This window comes from Astyanax mexicanus, chromosome 6, assembly GCF_023375975.1.
Source record: "Astyanax mexicanus isolate ESR-SI-001 chromosome 6, AstMex3_surface, whole genome shotgun sequence".
Taxonomy (NCBI): domain Eukaryota; kingdom Metazoa; phylum Chordata; class Actinopteri; order Characiformes; family Acestrorhamphidae; genus Astyanax; species Astyanax mexicanus.
This window is the reverse complement of record NC_064413.1, coordinates 56,157,124-56,174,724: the sequence shown is the minus strand read 5'-3', so window position 1 is coordinate 56,174,724 and position 17,601 is coordinate 56,157,124. Positions and strand designations below refer to the sequence as shown.

Here is a 17,601-nt window from a genome sequence, read left to right as displayed (position 1 = left end):
GGAGTTTAGATTACTGAAAGTTTGTAAGGGGCAGTTTTACTAGACGTTGTTCTAAAGGATTCCATATCCAGTAGAGTAAATACAGAGAATTTCAGTGTTTTTTCTCTTTCTCTCTTTCCTCCTTGCTCAGACTCTTCTTTCCTTCTCTTTTTCTTTTTCCAGAACTCCTGTTCTTCCTCTCTTTTTTTATTTCTGGAGACTTTGGATAACTGATCACCAGCTCTGTAAGCTTCAGAACTTCTGTTTCTCTTTTCTTCCTTTGTTTTATAGCAACATCAGTAATCATTATAAAAAAGGTCTATTTAAAGTCAAAGGAAATGAAAGATACATTATGTTATTTAATTAGCATGTTTCATACTGTCCAAATATCTTATTTTGACTAAACTTCTTATTTTTGGGGGTAAGGAGAAGCTTTGATTGGCTCATGTATCGCTTTAAGAAGATCCTCTGCTTCAATCAAAAGTGTCCATTTTCACTTTATTTAATAGCCCATCCTGTGTGTGTTTACTACAGCTAGTAGTTAATACCTTTTACACCAGGATAAATATAATGTAATACTGAAATGGAACGTGTGTGTGTGTGTGTGTGTGTGTGTTTAGGAGGTGAGGAAAATCGAGGCAGGAAAACAACACTCTGCTGAAGATCACCTGGATGAATATTTAATCAGCCTACAGCACAAAAACAGGTGAAAACACACACACACAGATACACACACACACACACACACAGGTTAGATGACCCAAGAGCTGGTTCAGTGTGACCCCATTTTTAACACTGGTGTGAAGTAGATGGATACTGTTACAGTGGAACACACACACACATCCCTGTGATTGGATAACACTGATAGATCTCAGTGTTACACTGCTTTCACACTAGCAAGCGACAAACTGTCAGACATACCTGTCAAGTCTCCCGTTTTGGCCGGGAAACTACCGTATTTTACTCCTCTTTCCCGCCGTCCTCCCGTATTGGTATTTTCCCGTAAATTTCCCGTATTATACTAAATAAAAAAATATATAGGCCACAGGCGACAATGCACTGACCGCTGTGTGTCTCTTAACCAATCGTGGTGCCGGTTCAAGGAGAAAGTCCCGCCTTTCAGGAGAAACAGCCAATCAGCTAGCTGGTTTTGCGGAGCGCAGTTTAGTGTGCGGGAAGCCCCGCCCCTCCCCTCGCTGTGAGTTCAGGCAGCTAGTCGGAGCAGCTGTCGTTAAAATTAATCTGGATATACGGAGATTTTTCTAAAAGAAAGGTAATTAACCATGTAAACTGTGATGAGATTGTTTCTGATAGCTGGTTAAAAAGACTCTTCTCTGAATCAAAACATAAATTAAACCCACTGTGTGTTTAATAAAATACAGCTTGTGACTCAGTTAGCTTAACTTTAGAATTAGCTAGATAGATATTCAGGGTTTGAGAAAAATCTACATATATATATAATGCCCTGCCCTGATGTGCCTGATCAGCCAATAACTATCATTTCCAAACTCTATTAGTTCAGGGCTAGTTTTAGGGTTTGTTAGAATTTGTTTAAATCTCAAGTATTGTGGTAATGTATTATAATGTAATGTAATGTATTATTTAGAAGGGGTAGAAGAGATGGTTGAGCTGGAGAGAGAGAAAATGTGGAGAGGGCTGAAATTAACTGAACTGATCAGGAGTGGACTGAACGATAGAAAGAAGTATTAATGAAAGATTATTAATTGTGTAGGCCCCTTAGGACTATTATTTACTTATGGAATATATCTGATCCATGTCCTTTTTGTAAATTTGTGCACCCTTCAATTTCAATTTTAAATCTATTAAATAAATAAAAAAATATATATATATATATATATTAAAAAATATATATATATATATATATATATATATATATATATATATATATATATATATATATTTTTTTTTTTTTTTTTCCTCGTTTGGGCTGTTGGGGCGGCGGAAAAAATCCCTTATTTTTAAGTCCAAAACTTGACAGGTATGCTGTCAGATGACCAGTCATTTCCTATGGAGATATGACAATTTAGATTTTCTCTATTTTGTGCAAATTACTTATGATACAGCTATTAAGAGAGTGTATGAAAATATCGATATAGTTTTAGAATATTTAGTTTTACAATACTCTATCCCTTTTCAACGATAGTACAGTACAGTAAATGAGAAATGGCTGAAATAACAAAAAAGATGCAGAGCTTTCAGACCTCAAAGTTCATACTGATAAGGTTTTAAGAGTTCAGAAATCAATATTTGGTGGAATAACCCTGGTTTTTAATCACAATTTTTTCATGCATCATGTTCTCTTCCACCAGTCTTACACTCTGCTCCTCCGACACATGAAGTCAGACTCTTTTTTAACTGCTGCTGATGCGGCAGCATTGCCGAGTAGCATCACAGCGCTAACGCTCGGAGGAAAGCACAGCGACTCGGTTCTGATACATCAGCTCACAGACGCAGCCTTGTGCTGATCCACATCACCCTAGGAGTGATGAGGGGAAGAGAGTGCGCCATCTACTGTACTGTACCCTCTGGCTCCGGCAGCTGATGGCAAGCTGCTTGACTGGGATTCGAATCAGCGAGCTCCCGATCATAGTGGCAGCACTTAAGACCACTGGATCAATTGGCGCCCCATTAGTTTACCATCTTCTAACATATCTCTCTCTTTCTTTCCCTCTCTCTCTCTCTTTCTCTCTCTCTCTGTATCACTCTCTCTCTTTCTCTCTCTCTCAGAGCGTTGAAGAAGCTGCAGGTTAAGGACCCAAAGCAGTCTGAGTTGGAGCAGTTGGAGCAGGGCTTCACCCTCTACCTCAACGGCGCTAATGCTAATGCTAATGTGGCTAAGATCAGTCGCCCCAGCAGGAGACCTGCCCAGAGATACCTTATCAACCCCTCACCAGCACACAGAAACACACACACCGCAGGTACCAACACATTCCAATATCACACACAACTATTATACAAATATATTTTTCTATATATACACAGTAGTTCGGGGTGGTATCATCGAGTGTACCCGAGGGAAATTAAAACTGGCATGCATTTTTCAAATAATGCCACCATGTTATGTTGACATAACAAGCTAACACACTGGTTGCTCAGCTCTGTGAAGTCAAACACTCATGTTGCTCCATCCTACCTGGAGAAAAATGAAAACAGCACTTTATCTGAGGAGCTCCTGCTGCTGTTCCTCATCGTACCTCAGTGTTTTTATCGGAATAAAATAGAAAAACAATAGCAAACAGCAATTATTCACTCAGAAAATAGACAAATGGAATTGCGCAATCAATCCAAAGCTCTGAGAAAAGTTCCTCTCGTCCCCCAGATGAGCCCAGAATCTGTCCTGAATACAGAATCATTTATTCAGCATTTTCTAAAGTGATAAAACTTCCTAAAACACTGCATGCGAAGTGAAAATAAAGTTTAAGAGCAGTAACTATAGCTCTTTTTAAAAAATATTAATACTGTAACCTGTAACAATGTTCCAATGTTTGTAACAATGTTCCAAAAGACCTTTAGAGAAGAGTAGAGACGGATACTGCAAGATTAAATGTATTATTATTATTATCCTGTATTTTAAAAGCAAAAGTAATAATACAGAGCTGCTGTTGATCTGATCTGTAGATGCCTCCAGGAAGAGCTCAGTAGAACATCCAGCACAGAGGAGCCACACTGCACCGGAGAGAGTACAGCGCAGAGAATGGGTCCAGGTACACACACACACACCTAAGCCACATTTAAGTTCAATTTTAGTAATAACTTTACCTCAGTATTGCAATTTTAGTAATACAATGAATAGCAGCCAGTCATTTGCCAAACAAACAAATGCTAAGGCTAATTAGCTCAGCTAACATTACTATCCTAGCCCTGTACAACTCGTATCTTTCAGCTGGCATCAAGACAGTTTGTGAAGAGGTAGATTTTATATGAGTGGAGAGTAAAAATGAACTTAAACCTGCCGTTTTTGGGATGGGAGGTGTCTTCTTTCATTCTGAAGTGGAGCTACAGTCTTGTTCTTTTCTTGTCTGCAGGGGTCGGTCCAAATCCGTACAGAGAAAGGAGACCGAATCAAAGTGTCTCCAGAAGATAGGTACTCTGACGACTTTGAGGCGTACGAGAGCGTAAACATGGAGGTAAAATTAGTGAGAATTTGAATTTTTAAAATGATTAATCTTGTATATATTTTCCTGATGTGGTATTTTACTGTGTCTCTCAGGACGGGAGGCGGGACTGTACCGTATCCAGAGCTTTGGGGTCTCAGTCAGACGCTGACCCTGCAGACAGAGTTCTGCTCAACATGGATCAGGTCAAAGTCAGTGACACCATCACAGACCCAATCACCACCATCACAGACCCAAACATCTCCATGATGACAATCACAGGCCCAAACATCTCCATAAACACCACCACAGACCCAATCACCACCATGACAGACCCAAACATCTCCATAATCACCATCACAGACCCAATCACCACCATCACAGACCCAATCACCACCATCACAGACCCAAACATCTCCATGATGACAATCACAGGCCCAAACATCTCCATAATCACCACCACAGACCCAATCACCACCATCACAGACCCAAACATCTCCATAATCACCATCACAGACCCAATCACCACCATCACAGACCCAAACATCTCCATAATCACCACCACAGACCCAATCACCACCATCACAAACCCAAACATCTCCATAATCACCATCACAGACCCAATCACCACCATCACAGACCCAAACATCTCCATAATCACCACCACAGACCCAATCACCACCATCACAGACCCAAACATCTCCATAATCACCACCACAGACCCAATCACCACCATCACAGACCCAAACATCTCCATAATCACCACCACAGACCCAATCATCACCATCACAGACCCAAACATCTCCATAATCACCATCACAAACCCAATCACCACCATCACAGACCCAATCACCACCATCACAGACCCAATCACCACCATCACAGACCCAATCACCACCATCACAGACCCAAACATCTCCATAATGACAATCACAGACAAAATCACCACCATCACAGACCCAAACAGCTCCATAATCACCATCACAGACCCAATCACCACCATCACAGACCCAAACATCTCCATAATCACCATCACAGACCCAATCATCACCATCACACACCCAAACATCTCCATAATCACCATCACAGACCCAATCACCACCATCACAGACCCAAACATCTCCATGATGACAATCACAGGCCCAAACATCTCCATAAACACCACCACAGACCCAATCACCACCATGACAGACCCAAACATCTCCATAATCACCATCACAGACCCAATCACCACCATCACAGACCCAATCACCACCATCACAGACCCAAACATCTCCATGATGACAATCACAGGCCCAAACATCTCCATAATCACCACCACAGACCCAATCACCACCATCACAGACCCAAACATCTCCATAATCACCATCACAGACCCAATCACCACCATCACAGACCCAAACATCTCCATAATCACCACCACAGACCCAATCACCACCATCACAAACCCAAACATCTCCATAATCACCATCACAGACCCAATCACCACCATCACAGACCCAAACATCTCCATAATCACCACCACAGACCCAATCACCACCATCACAGACCCAAACATCTCCATAATCACCACCACAGACCCAATCACCACCATCACAGACCCAAACATCTCCATAATCACCACCACAGACCCAATCATCACCATCACAGACCCAAACATCTCCATAATCACCATCACAAACCCAATCACCACCATCACAGACCCAATCACCACCATCACAGACCCAATCACCACCATCACAGACCCAATCACCACCATCACAGACCCAAACATCTCCATAATGACAATCACAGACAAAATCACCACCATCACAGACCCAAACAGCTCCATAATCACCATCACAGACCCAATCACCACCATCACAGACCCAAACATCTCCATAATCACCATCACAGACCCAATCATCACCATCACACACCCAAACATCTCCATAATCACCATCACAGACCCAATCATCACCATCACAGACCCAAACATCTCCATAATCACCATCACAAACCCAATCACCACCATCACAGACCCAAACATCTCCATAATCACCATCACAGACCCAAACATCTCCATAATCACCAACACAGATCCAAACATCTCCATAATCACCATCACAGACCCAATCACCACCATGATCACCATCACAGTCCAAAACATCAGACTAATCACCACAATTACAGTTCAAAGCATCACATACCCGTGTGTGTGTGTGTGTGTGTGTGTGTTAGGTTCTGCGGCGCAGCCTGGAGGCGAGTGTGAGGCGGAGCAGCCGTGACTCTGCGGGGGAGGAGTCTGAGGAGGAGTGGGTGGAGGAGCAGCTGGAGAGGGAGGAGAGTAACGAGAGTCTGAGTGACATCACCCTGCCCTCCTCCCCCAAACTCACACAGCCAATCAACAGCCGCCCTAGCCCCAGTGACCTCATTGTGCTGGACTTCGGCACCTCCCACAAAGGTGAGGCTTCTGCTGTATAGCTAACGATAATTAATAGAAATGGAAATTAGCTTGAGTTTTGGGCAGTTTTAATTGAAAGTGTGTTTGTGTGTGTGTTTGTGTTTGTGTTTGTGTTTGTGTGTGTGTGTGTGTGTGTGTGTAGGGCGTAAGATTGAGCACTCTCTCACGGCTAAGCGGAAGGATAACGTGGAGTCGTATGTTCCCACCAAACCGGTTCTTGTGCGGAAAACGGACCGACCCAATAGAACCCGACAGGACACTCCACGTAAATATACACTCACTGTCTGGATGAGTGGGCGGGGCTTAAACTGCAGCAGGCTGAATGGGTGGGGCTTAACTAAATTGCTGTAGGCTGAATGAGTGGGGCTTACACTGCTGTAGGCTGAATGGGAGGGGCTATAAACTGCTGTAGGCTGAATGGGTGGGGCTAAATTAAACTGCTGTAGGCTGAATGGGTGGGGCTTAAACTGCTGTAGGCTGAATGGGTGGGGCTTACACTGCTGGAAGCTGAATGGGTGGGACTATAAACTGCTGTAGGCTGAATGGGTGGGTCTAAATTGAACTGCTGTAGGCTGAATGGATGGGGCTATAAACTGCTGTAGGCTGAATGGGTGGGGCTATAGGCTGCTGTAGGCTGAATAGGCGGGGCTTAAACTGCTGTAGGCTGAATGGGCAGGGCTAAATTAAACTGCTCTAGGCTGAAAGGGTGGGGCTTATCTAAACTGCTGTAGGCTGAATGGGTGGGGCTATAAACTGCTGTAGGCTGAATGGGTGGGGCTAAATTAAACTGCTGTAGGCTGAATGGGTGGGGCTTACACTGCTGGAAGCTGAATGGGTGGGACTATAAACTGCTGTAGGCTGAATGGGTGGGACTATAAACTGCTGTAGGCTGAATGGGTGGGTCTAAATTAAACTGCTGTAGGCTGAATGGGTGGGGCTATAAACTGCTGTAGGCTGAATGGGTGGGGCTAAATTAAACTGCTGTAGGCTGAATGGGTGGGGCTTACACTGCTGGAAGCTGAATGGGTGGGACTATAAACTGCTGTAGGCTGAATGGGTGGGTCTAAATTGAACTGCTCTAGGCTGAAAGGGTGGGGCTTATCTAAACTGCTGTAGGCTGAATGGGTGGGGCTATAAACTGCTGTAGGCTGAATGGGTGGGGCTAAATTAAACTGCTGTAGGCTGAATGGGTGGGGCTAAATTAAACTGCTGTAGGCTGAATGGGTGGGGCTATAGGCTGCTGTAGGCTGAATGGGCGGGGCTTAAACTGCTGTAGGCTGAATGGGCAGGGCTAAATTAAACTGCTCTAGGCTGAAAGGGTGGGGCTTATCTAAACTGCTGTAGGCTGAATGGGTGGGGCTTAAACTGCTGTAGGATGAATGGGTGGAGCTTAAACTGCTGTAGGCTGAATGGGTGGGGGTTAAACTGCTGTTAGCTGAATGGGTGGGGCTAAATTAAACTGCTGTAGGCTGAACGGTTGGGGCTATAAACTGCTGTAGGCTGAATGGGTGGGCGGGGCTATAAACTGCTGTAGGCTGAATGGGCGGGGCTAAGCTGTATTTTTCCTGTGTTTCAGGGCCGTCTAGTCGAGTAGAGCGCCCCCTGTCGGCGGTGCGTAAAGTGCAGGATGAGCGGGATTCGGAGGAGACGGTGGTTCGAGTGTTTGAGGCTCTGCAGAGAGAAAACACACCTACTACCACACACCTGTCCGACCGAGCGTCTCACACACACTCCCCTGATCCCAGAGACAGGAGTGTGTTCAGCCTCAGCCCGGTAATAGATCTCAGTGTACAGTGAAAAACATGCATCTATGTTTTTTGTTGATTTATAATTAACTACATCATTTGAACACAGTAATGTTTTTTCACATTGTGTCAGAATTTTATGATGAATGGACCAATAGAAATGCTCCAAAATGAGTTTGAATTTCCACTGAATATTAAAGCTCTATCCGGAGGGGATTATTTTCTCAGGGGGACGTCTGTGTAAAATATCTCACAGTTCTACTCTTTAGTGATAAAACTCCTGCATCCGGACTGCAATTATAAATCAGGAGGATCAGTGAGTTTTTAGGCTTTCTCTTTTACATGACATCACGGCGTTCAGTAGCTCCTCCTTTTCCATTCACAATTGTGTTTTTAAAGGGCATCTCCGTGGAAACCGTGGCGTGCCCAAACTGTAATTACGGTGTGCGGCAGTGGACAAATATCTATTTTATTAAAGGCGAGGAGACGAAACTCAGAGATGTGCGTCCGGACGGGACTAAAATTACCAGAGGAGAACGGAGTTCAGAGAAAAACAGTAGATAATTCAGCCTGTAATTTTCTCAGAGGACGTCTGAGAAAAACACATACATGATCGTTCTGGACGGGAATAAAATCACAGAGGATAAAAACCCCCATAAAAGAGAGAACATTACCCCAGAACCCCCTGAGAAACTAATCCTGTCCGTCTAGGGCTTAAGAAATGGATTTCTTTCTTCTGTAAAGTTGCTGTTTTGAAGATACAGCAAGATCCTTTTGTGGAGAGTTTGGTGATGAAAATAAATAAATAAGATAAACCACTTGCTTACATACATAATACATAATGTAAGTAAATGTAATGTAAATAATGTTAAGACAAGAAACTGTTAAACAAGTGTAAGTAAACTGTATTAGTAATACATTTGTATTGTAACTAAATCTCTAGCATACAATACATAAAATCCATTGTGTAAAAAAATCTAGCGTAAAATATAGCTGTAGTGTAAATATAAATAAATTCTACATTTTACTCATGTATATGTATAAATAAATCTATAAGTTACTTATGTATAAATACATCTTTAATGCTGGAGTTAATGTGTTTATGGAGGTTTATGTGTTTTATGTGTTTATCGTTTGTTCTGCACAGACGAGAACTCGTCAGCAGATGAATGGATCCATCCATGGTGAGGATGATGATGAGGAGGATGAAGATGAGCATGAAGGGGGTCGAGTGACTAAAGCCATGCAGAGGATCACTCTAATGGAACCAAGGTAGATTTATATATAACACACAATAGGCCCTGTTTTAGTGATCTATAACATATAAATTATGTTATTGCGCAGCCGAATTTAGGGCGTCAGTGTGTCTTTGCTATCGTAACAACAAGAAAAGTACACCTTGCGCAGCTCGAAACATGCAAAAGACATGTACTAATTCTCTTAATTAGTTATAGGTGTGGTTAGTTTTGGGTTTCACATGAATTAAACCTATCAGAGTGTCAGTTATCATTCCCTTTAAGAGGCAGGTGAGCTCTGACTTTGGCGCGTTCGTATCCTAACAGCGCAAGCTTTGCATGTCTCAGCAGAGGAAACTGAGGCTTGGGTGGCTGACTGTTGACTGTTGTTAGGGTTTTAACCAAGCAAAGATAGAAACTCAATAGATATTTACCTGAACACACCTCACTTCCAGACCACCACGCCCATCAGTGTAGATATTTCTAAACTCTGATGCAATTTTAAGGGTGCGGGCCCAAGGAGTGAAAATAGACTGTTGACGGGGTGTAAGATAGCAACGAGCATCACGACAGACCTTATGCTGGGTGTCTGATGGGGCTTAATGTCTATTAGCTAATGTAACAGAATTAGCAGTTAGTGTTCTCCTGCAAGCGTGTTGAACTCTACTAGTGTTGTGTTAATGGCAGGTTAGAGATGCAGTGATTAACCATATCTCTCTCTCTCTCTCTCTTTCTCTGTCAGTCAGCAGAAGCGATTGCTGAAGGCTCTGGAGAGAATTGAAGCTGAGTCCAGTGTTTTTCACTCGCGTGTCAGCAGCTCTCCTCCAGCTGTGAGTGTGTGTTTATAGATAATCTAACCCAGTCAGAATAGTCTGCAGCTCTAAAAGCGCCCTAGAGAAATGTATTACGTTTTGCTTTTTAAAATAGTGTAATAGCATTATAATTGCACGCCCAAATCTGATCAGTTTATCTAATTTACGCCTATTATATTATATAGACATGTTATAGATATAATATTAGATGCTCTGTACTCTGTCTTTAGATCCCACTGTTCTGATAAAAAGGATATAAATTATACTTTGTTCAAATTTTATGAATATACAACTCTGGATTTAAGAGAGCACTTCAGTGTCTGAATCAGTTTCTCTGATTTTGCTATTTATAGGTTTATGTTTGAGTAAAATGAACATTGTTGTTTTATTCTATAAACTACAGACAACATTTCTCCCAAATTCCAAATAAAAATATTCTCATTTAGAGCATTTATTTACAGAAAATGAGAAATGACTGAAATAACAAAAAAGATGCAGAGCTTTCAAACCTCAAATAATGCAAATAAAACAAGTTATATTCATAAAGTTTTAAGAGTTCAGAAATAATCAATATTTGGTGGAATAACCCTGGTTTTTAATCACAGTTTTAATTAATGCATCTTGGCATCATGTTCTCCTCCACCAGTCTTACACACTGCTTTTGGGTAACTTTATGCTGCTTTACTCCTGGTGCAAAAAATCAAGCAGTTCAGTTTGGTGGTTTGATGGCTTGTGATCATCCATCTTCCTCTTGATTATATTCCAGAGGTTTTTAATTTGTTAAAATCAAATAAACTCATCATTTTTAAATGCTCTCTTATTTTTTTTGCACTATGATAGTTTATCTAAAACTTACTTACTCAATTTATACATTTGCAATATATCACTGCGCTTATATTATCACAATATTTATAGTACCAGTCAAAAGTTTGGACACACCTTCTCATTCAGTGATTTTAGTGTATTTAAATGTTTTTTTTTCTACATAATAAATGAATAGTAAAGTGATCTATCAGATTATGAAGAAACACATAATGAATCATGTAGTAACTTAAAAACAGTGTTAAACAAACCTAAATACTCTGTGAAGAAGCTTTTAGGTGCTCTTATCTGGGGAGCTGTTTGTTAACCTGTGGTTTCTGAGGCTGGAAACTCTGATAAACTTATCCTGTACAACAGAGGAAACTCTCGCTCTTCTGTCCTTTCCTGGAGTGGTCCTGATTAGTGCCAGTTTCGTCATTATAATGTTTTTGATGGTCTTTTTTGTGGTGACTGAACTTGAGGATACTTTTAAATTTTTTTAAATTCTTATTTCTTATTAAAGTATTTGTTTCTTTATTTAGTTGAGTAGTTGTTGCTTCTCATAACCTGGATTCGAACAGTACTCAAATATTCACTATTCACTGTATACCTGTAACTCTACCTCTTCACTACTTTACTTTAACTGATGCTCTGATAATAATATAATCCCTGTATATTGATAGGTTTCTGATTAAACAGTGTGTCTGTGTTTCAGTGGCAGAGGAGAGCGGCGGTGTCGGAGGTGACGTCCACTCTGTACGTTACGATGGAGATTCTCTCTAACTGGGGGAACCCGGGTCGCGTGGGACTGACCGAGGTCCAGTTCTTCTGCCGGAGGAACCGCAGACTCTATGTCTCTCCACACGACCTGGACATCCGCAACACCGACCAGCCCGGCAACCTCGCCGCCCTCGTCAACGGCAAGACCAAGGTCAGCCCTGACCACCACCATCATCACCTACTCACCAGCAGCCCAGAAATACACTAACAAATAAATAATCTATTTATTTAATTAAGCTGCATTCATGTTTCTGTTTAATTTTGACAAAGAGGACACATGTAAAATAAACCGCACAACAGCAATTTCATAACTGTAACCAATTTATTGTAGATATTGTGTCAGAATTAGGAAAGTTTATATGGAATGTAAAACATTTAATATATACAGTGTTTATACGGTCATGAAAAACTTGGAAAGTCTTGGAATTTCAAAATAGCGATTTCCAGGCCTGAGTAAGTTTTGAAAAAATAAAAACACCCAGAAAGTTTTTTAAAAAAGTAATGGAAATTTGCAATCTACAAATTTGTTGTTGGAGAAAAGCTATTTTGAGCTGAGAAATTCAACAGCTCAGAGTTAGTTCTGTAATTTATCCCTACGCTAAGGAGCTCTCAAGATCTGACGCACATTTTATTATTGAAGATTGTGCCAACATTACTTAAAGAAAGGGTTTTTTTTTTTTTTTTTTTATAATTTTAGGCCTACTGTAATCAGTTTTGATTAAAGGGTTAAAGACTGTATGAAGCCTCTATATATTTTAATATAATATGAAAGATGCTGTTTAAAAGTGAAGGACAGAGTGCTGTAAGGACACTTTTAAAGTGTCTGTCTTTCTTTTTCTCACACACACACACACACACACCTCAACATGCACAATTTTGGGTTAGTTAAGTAACTGTTCATACTATTACAATATAATGAATGAGTATTTAATGCTAGTGGTGTGTAATAATTGTGTATTTTGTGTAATCAGATCTCTCATCTTAATTGTTGGCAATGTTTGTGTGTATTAATTTCTATAATTGTTATGTACTACTGCCTCTCAAAAAAATGGAATATAATTGAAAAGTTGCTTTATTTCAGTATTTCAGTTCAAAATGTGAAACTCCCTTAAAATCTTACAGCTCTTCATGCTTCCCTCTGCTGACAACTTTAATGGAGATGCAGATTTCATTTTCCAGCAGGACTTGGCACACTGCCCACACTGCAGAAAGTACCAACTGGTCTAACAAAGTATTCTGCATATAGTACCTTGTCAGCAGGTGGCGACAAAGCACAATATCAAAGTTTCACAGTCTGTACTGAGTATGGGACATTACTGTGTGTGCGTGCATATGTGTGTGTGTGTGTGTGTGTGTGTTAGACAGTTGTTTTTTATATAGTGACAGTTTTTCTTTTTAATATTTCTATTTAGTTTTTAATTCTTTGTGTTTTTTTATTACAGACGACTAAAGAGCGGAACATGTGGGCGTGTACGTTTCACGCTCCGGTGCAGCTGTACGTTGTGGTCAGAAACGCAGAACGCTCTCCGGATTTCAGCATCTCCCGCATTAAAATCTGGAATTACAACCGCAGCCTGAACGTGAGTACAGAATACTTTTATTATTATTATTTTTATATATTTTTTACTTCCCTTTAGACCTGTACAAAATCTACACAAGCATAAAAACAAAAAAATCAGTAGTTAGTACAGTATATATTTAATAGTTCATTCCAAAAAATTAGAATATCATTGAAAAGTTACTTTATTTCAGTAATTCAGTTGAAAATGTGAATCTTAAATATTATATAGATGTATTAAACACAGAGTGATCTATTTTAAGCCTTTATTTATTTTATTGTTGATGTTTATGGATTACAGACAATGAAAACCCAAAAGTCGGTGTCTCAGAAAATTAGAATACCAATTGGTACTTTTGGCAGCGTGGGCAGTGTGCCAAGTCCTGCTGGAAAATGAAATCTGCATCTCTATAAAAGTTGTTTTCAGCAGAGGGAAGCTGTAAGATATGAAGTGCTGTAAGATTTTGTGGGAAAACAAAACTGCACTGACTTTAGACTTGATAATAAAACACAGTGGATCAACACCAGCAGATGACAGACATGACTCTCCATTAAACCATCACTGATCATCACACACACACACACACTTACACATACACTCACATACATACACTCACTGTGTATGCAGCTCAACTCACAACATCAGTCATTCTCAAAGAATCTGATCTAGATATCTGTGCTGGTTGAGAGTAGGTCAGTGGTGTGTGTGTGTGTGTGTGTGTGTGTGTGGGACACTGAGAGATTAGCTGTAGGGATTAGAGATGAGTTTAGCTGCAGGCTCCTCTCTAACACACACACACACACACACACACACACACACACACACTCTCAGAATGCAGCGTTCTGTCTGGAGTGTGTGTTCATGCCTGGAGCTCCATTTACACTCAGGACTTCAATGAGAACACACTCAGGTCTGATACACTCTGTTATTGTGTGTGTGTGTGTGTGTGTTTTAGAGTGTGTGTGTGAGTGTGTGTGTGTTTGTGTGTGTGTGTTTAGGAATGTGTAATTGCTACAGTGCTGGTTACATCTGTTTCCTATGTTGTGTTAGCATACCTTGTTAGCATAGCGTAGCTGAGTTCAGCTGGAACACTGATGCTGATGCTGCTCTGTTTCAGTTCTGATGTTGGTATTTTAAAGTTCCCAGTAGGAGATTTTAACTGGGACGCTCCTACAGGTCATATTTCCCTCTCGGAAAATCAGAAGAGCCTCACCAACCTCCCAGAGTCAGAATCCAGTATAGCTGTCCTTCACATAATCAACAGTAGTAGAAAATTAGTATTATTATACAGTTTATTATTACTTATATCTATTAGTGTGTCATTAAACCAGTGTTACATACAGTTCTGTGCTATTTCTATCTGTGGAGATGGTTCCATGCTATTTAAATGTGTAAAAACTGTTTAATGGGGTGTTATTTAGTTATATTAGTTATTTTGTTATATAAGCGTTTTTGCTGTAATGCCACATTTACATTACACAATTTTAGTTTTACAGTCGTAGACAGTTTTTCGGTGATCAGCGGCAAAAATTCTGTATTTGGCATGCTAGATATCTGACTCAGTCATTGACTGCGAGTCAGGCACTAAATACTGCCAATGGAATTACAGAGCAAAAGAGACCTATAGGTCCAGAACACACCCCCTGCATTACCAGAGCCGTTTATGGAGAGCCTGAACACTCTCTGTTCCCCTGTTAAAGCACTGTTAAACCCTCTATAAATGGGGGTGAATGAAGCAAAAAGCTAAAACCTTTAAATAAAAAATATTAATGATCTACCTGTTCTGAGTATTCATTTAATTTTATAAAGAACAATAATGTATTTTACTAAAAAAGCAAAGAATGTGTGCCTGTATATTTCCATTTATCTACAGTAAACTGTAGATCTGATGCTAGAGTTACAGGCAGAGCACTACATGTAAAAGGTGTAACTAGTGTTCAAAAACCTAAAACATTATGAAGCACCAGGGTCGTGGGTTCAAGTCCCTATCTGGTTACAACAAGCAAATTGCACCCATTTGATTACTGGTTAGAGCAGCATTTGAAAAGGTATTAGTTCTACTACTACTAATAAAAATAATAATAATAGGTGGAGGTAAGATATGTAAGATATTAACTAGGGCTATCAGTGTTAACGTGAATTATGTGTGATTAATTTTTATAAACTTGAACACTTTAATATTTTTTAAACACAAATTATTCATGTAACCAAGTTTGGCCGAAACCTCCTCCTGCAATAGACTGATTTTACAGGGCCTGATGATGCATTAGCATTTTTACTATGTGATGTAAATGCAACGCACCTACTGCTGATTTCAGATGCTAGATTACTTTTTATTTTTACAGAATATGGATTAAAACTCTCTCTCACACACAAACGGACTTGTTGCACATTTTCTTTCCGAGTTGTTGAAGGTGGAATATGGAGCTAGAGTTCATTTCTTCCATTGAAGCTCTCAATTATTTTTATCTCTATTCTAAAAATACCAGCGTTTGCATACTTTATTGTGATTTTAGTCAGGATTAATCACAGAATGTTGTTGCGATTAATACTATTCTAAGTTTTAAGTGAATGAAATCACTTCTGAAAAATTTAGTTTATTTTACCAAAAGAACACTGATTCTTGCAATTGAATCAGATTGAATTTAATTGCAGTTAATCAGAGAATTCGTTTTGATGAATCTGTAAACATTTTTTTATGTATATTAACATGTATTGTGTGTGTGTGTGTGTGTGTGTGTGTGTGCAGGACCTGGACGTCGGTGCTCGTGATGTGCGTGTGTACTTGAACAGTACGCTGGTGTACGAAGGCCAGCTCCAGAAGGGCTGCGGGAACCAGGTCTTCGACTACAGCACCACCATCGACCTGAAGGAACTACACCTCCCAGAATGCACCTCCCCGAGCCCCGCCTCCTCAAGCCACACCCTGCGAGGCTGCAGTCCCCGCTTTGACAGCAGGACTCGAGACATCAGCCCCGTCCAATCAGAGCACCCCGGCTCCCCCTACCTGAAGGAAGAGACTGAGAGTAGCGTCGACCAATCAGCTTACAGCCCCGATAATGTGAAAGCAGAGAGACTGTTAGGATCTGACCAATCGGAGCACAGCACTGCTCCTGCTGTCGCCCCCGGCAACCCCGTGATGCAGAGGGACTCGTTAGAGCGGGATTCTCCCCCGCTGGACCTCACGCTGAACCAGAAGCCACCGTCGCTGGGGCAACAGAGGGAGGTGGTTACTACGGTAACCACTCAGCCTGCCTCCTACCGGACCCCCGAGTGGCTGCGCTCCCCGCAGGAACGAGAGCGCCCCCTGTGGCTGGAGGCTCAGAACGCAGGCGAGGAAATGAGAGCTAAACACTCCGTCCTGCCCGACATCCCCTGCAACCCGGCCCGAGTGTGCGGCGCCGCCTCCAGCAAAGGTGAGACTTCATTATCATAATCACAGTATCACAATCACAGTATCACAATCACAGTATCACAATCACAGTATCACAATTACAGTACACAATCGCAGTATCATAATCGCAGTATCATAATCGCAGTACACAATCACAGTACACAATCGCAGTATCATAATCGCAGTATCATAATCGCAGTACACAATCACAGTATCACAATCACAGTACACAATCACAGTACACAATCACAGTATCATAATCACAGTACACAATCACAGTATCATAATCACAGTACACAATCACAGTATCACAATCACAGTATCACAATCACAGTACACAATCACAGTACACAATCGCAGTATCATAATCGCAGTATCACAATCACAGTACACAATCGCAGTACACAATCACAGTATCATAATCGCAGTATCACAATCACAGTACACAATCACAGTATCATCACAGTGCACAATCACAGTGCACAATCACAGTATCATAATCGCAGTATCACAATCACAGTACACAATCGCAGTACACAATCACAGTATCATAATCGCAGTATCACAATCACAGTACACAATCACAGTATCATCACAGTGCACAATCACAGTGCACAATCACAGTATCATAATCGCAGTACACAATCGCAGTACACAATCACAGTATCATCACAGTGCACAATCACAGTGCACAATCACAGTGCACAATCGCAGTGCACAATCGCAGTACACAATCAC

At 41.0% G+C, this 17,601-nt stretch overlaps 1 protein-coding gene across 4 annotated transcripts in view; it reads left to right on the top strand.

The window, feature by feature from the left end:
- Positions 1-17,601, top strand: part of katnip (katanin interacting protein) — a 44,591-nt gene that overhangs the window by 4,100 nt on the left and 22,890 nt on the right. For all 4 annotated transcript variants that reach the window (XM_049480067.1, XM_049480065.1, XM_049480066.1 and 1 more), the window contains exons 3-15: positions 600-685; positions 2,728-2,918; positions 3,619-3,704; positions 4,026-4,127; positions 4,211-4,306; positions 6,315-6,537; positions 6,680-6,802; positions 8,114-8,310; positions 9,430-9,554; positions 10,260-10,347; positions 11,846-12,061; positions 13,353-13,490; positions 16,219-16,885. In XM_049480067.1, coding sequence (XP_049336024.1) covers positions 600-685; positions 2,728-2,918; positions 3,619-3,704; positions 4,026-4,127; positions 4,211-4,306; positions 6,315-6,537; positions 6,680-6,802; positions 8,114-8,310; positions 9,430-9,554; positions 10,260-10,347; positions 11,846-12,061; positions 13,353-13,490; positions 16,219-16,885 — 2,338 coding nt within the window. The remainder of the gene's footprint in view (positions 1-599; positions 686-2,727; positions 2,919-3,618; positions 3,705-4,025; positions 4,128-4,210; positions 4,307-6,314; positions 6,538-6,679; positions 6,803-8,113; positions 8,311-9,429; positions 9,555-10,259; positions 10,348-11,845; positions 12,062-13,352; positions 13,491-16,218; positions 16,886-17,601) is intronic.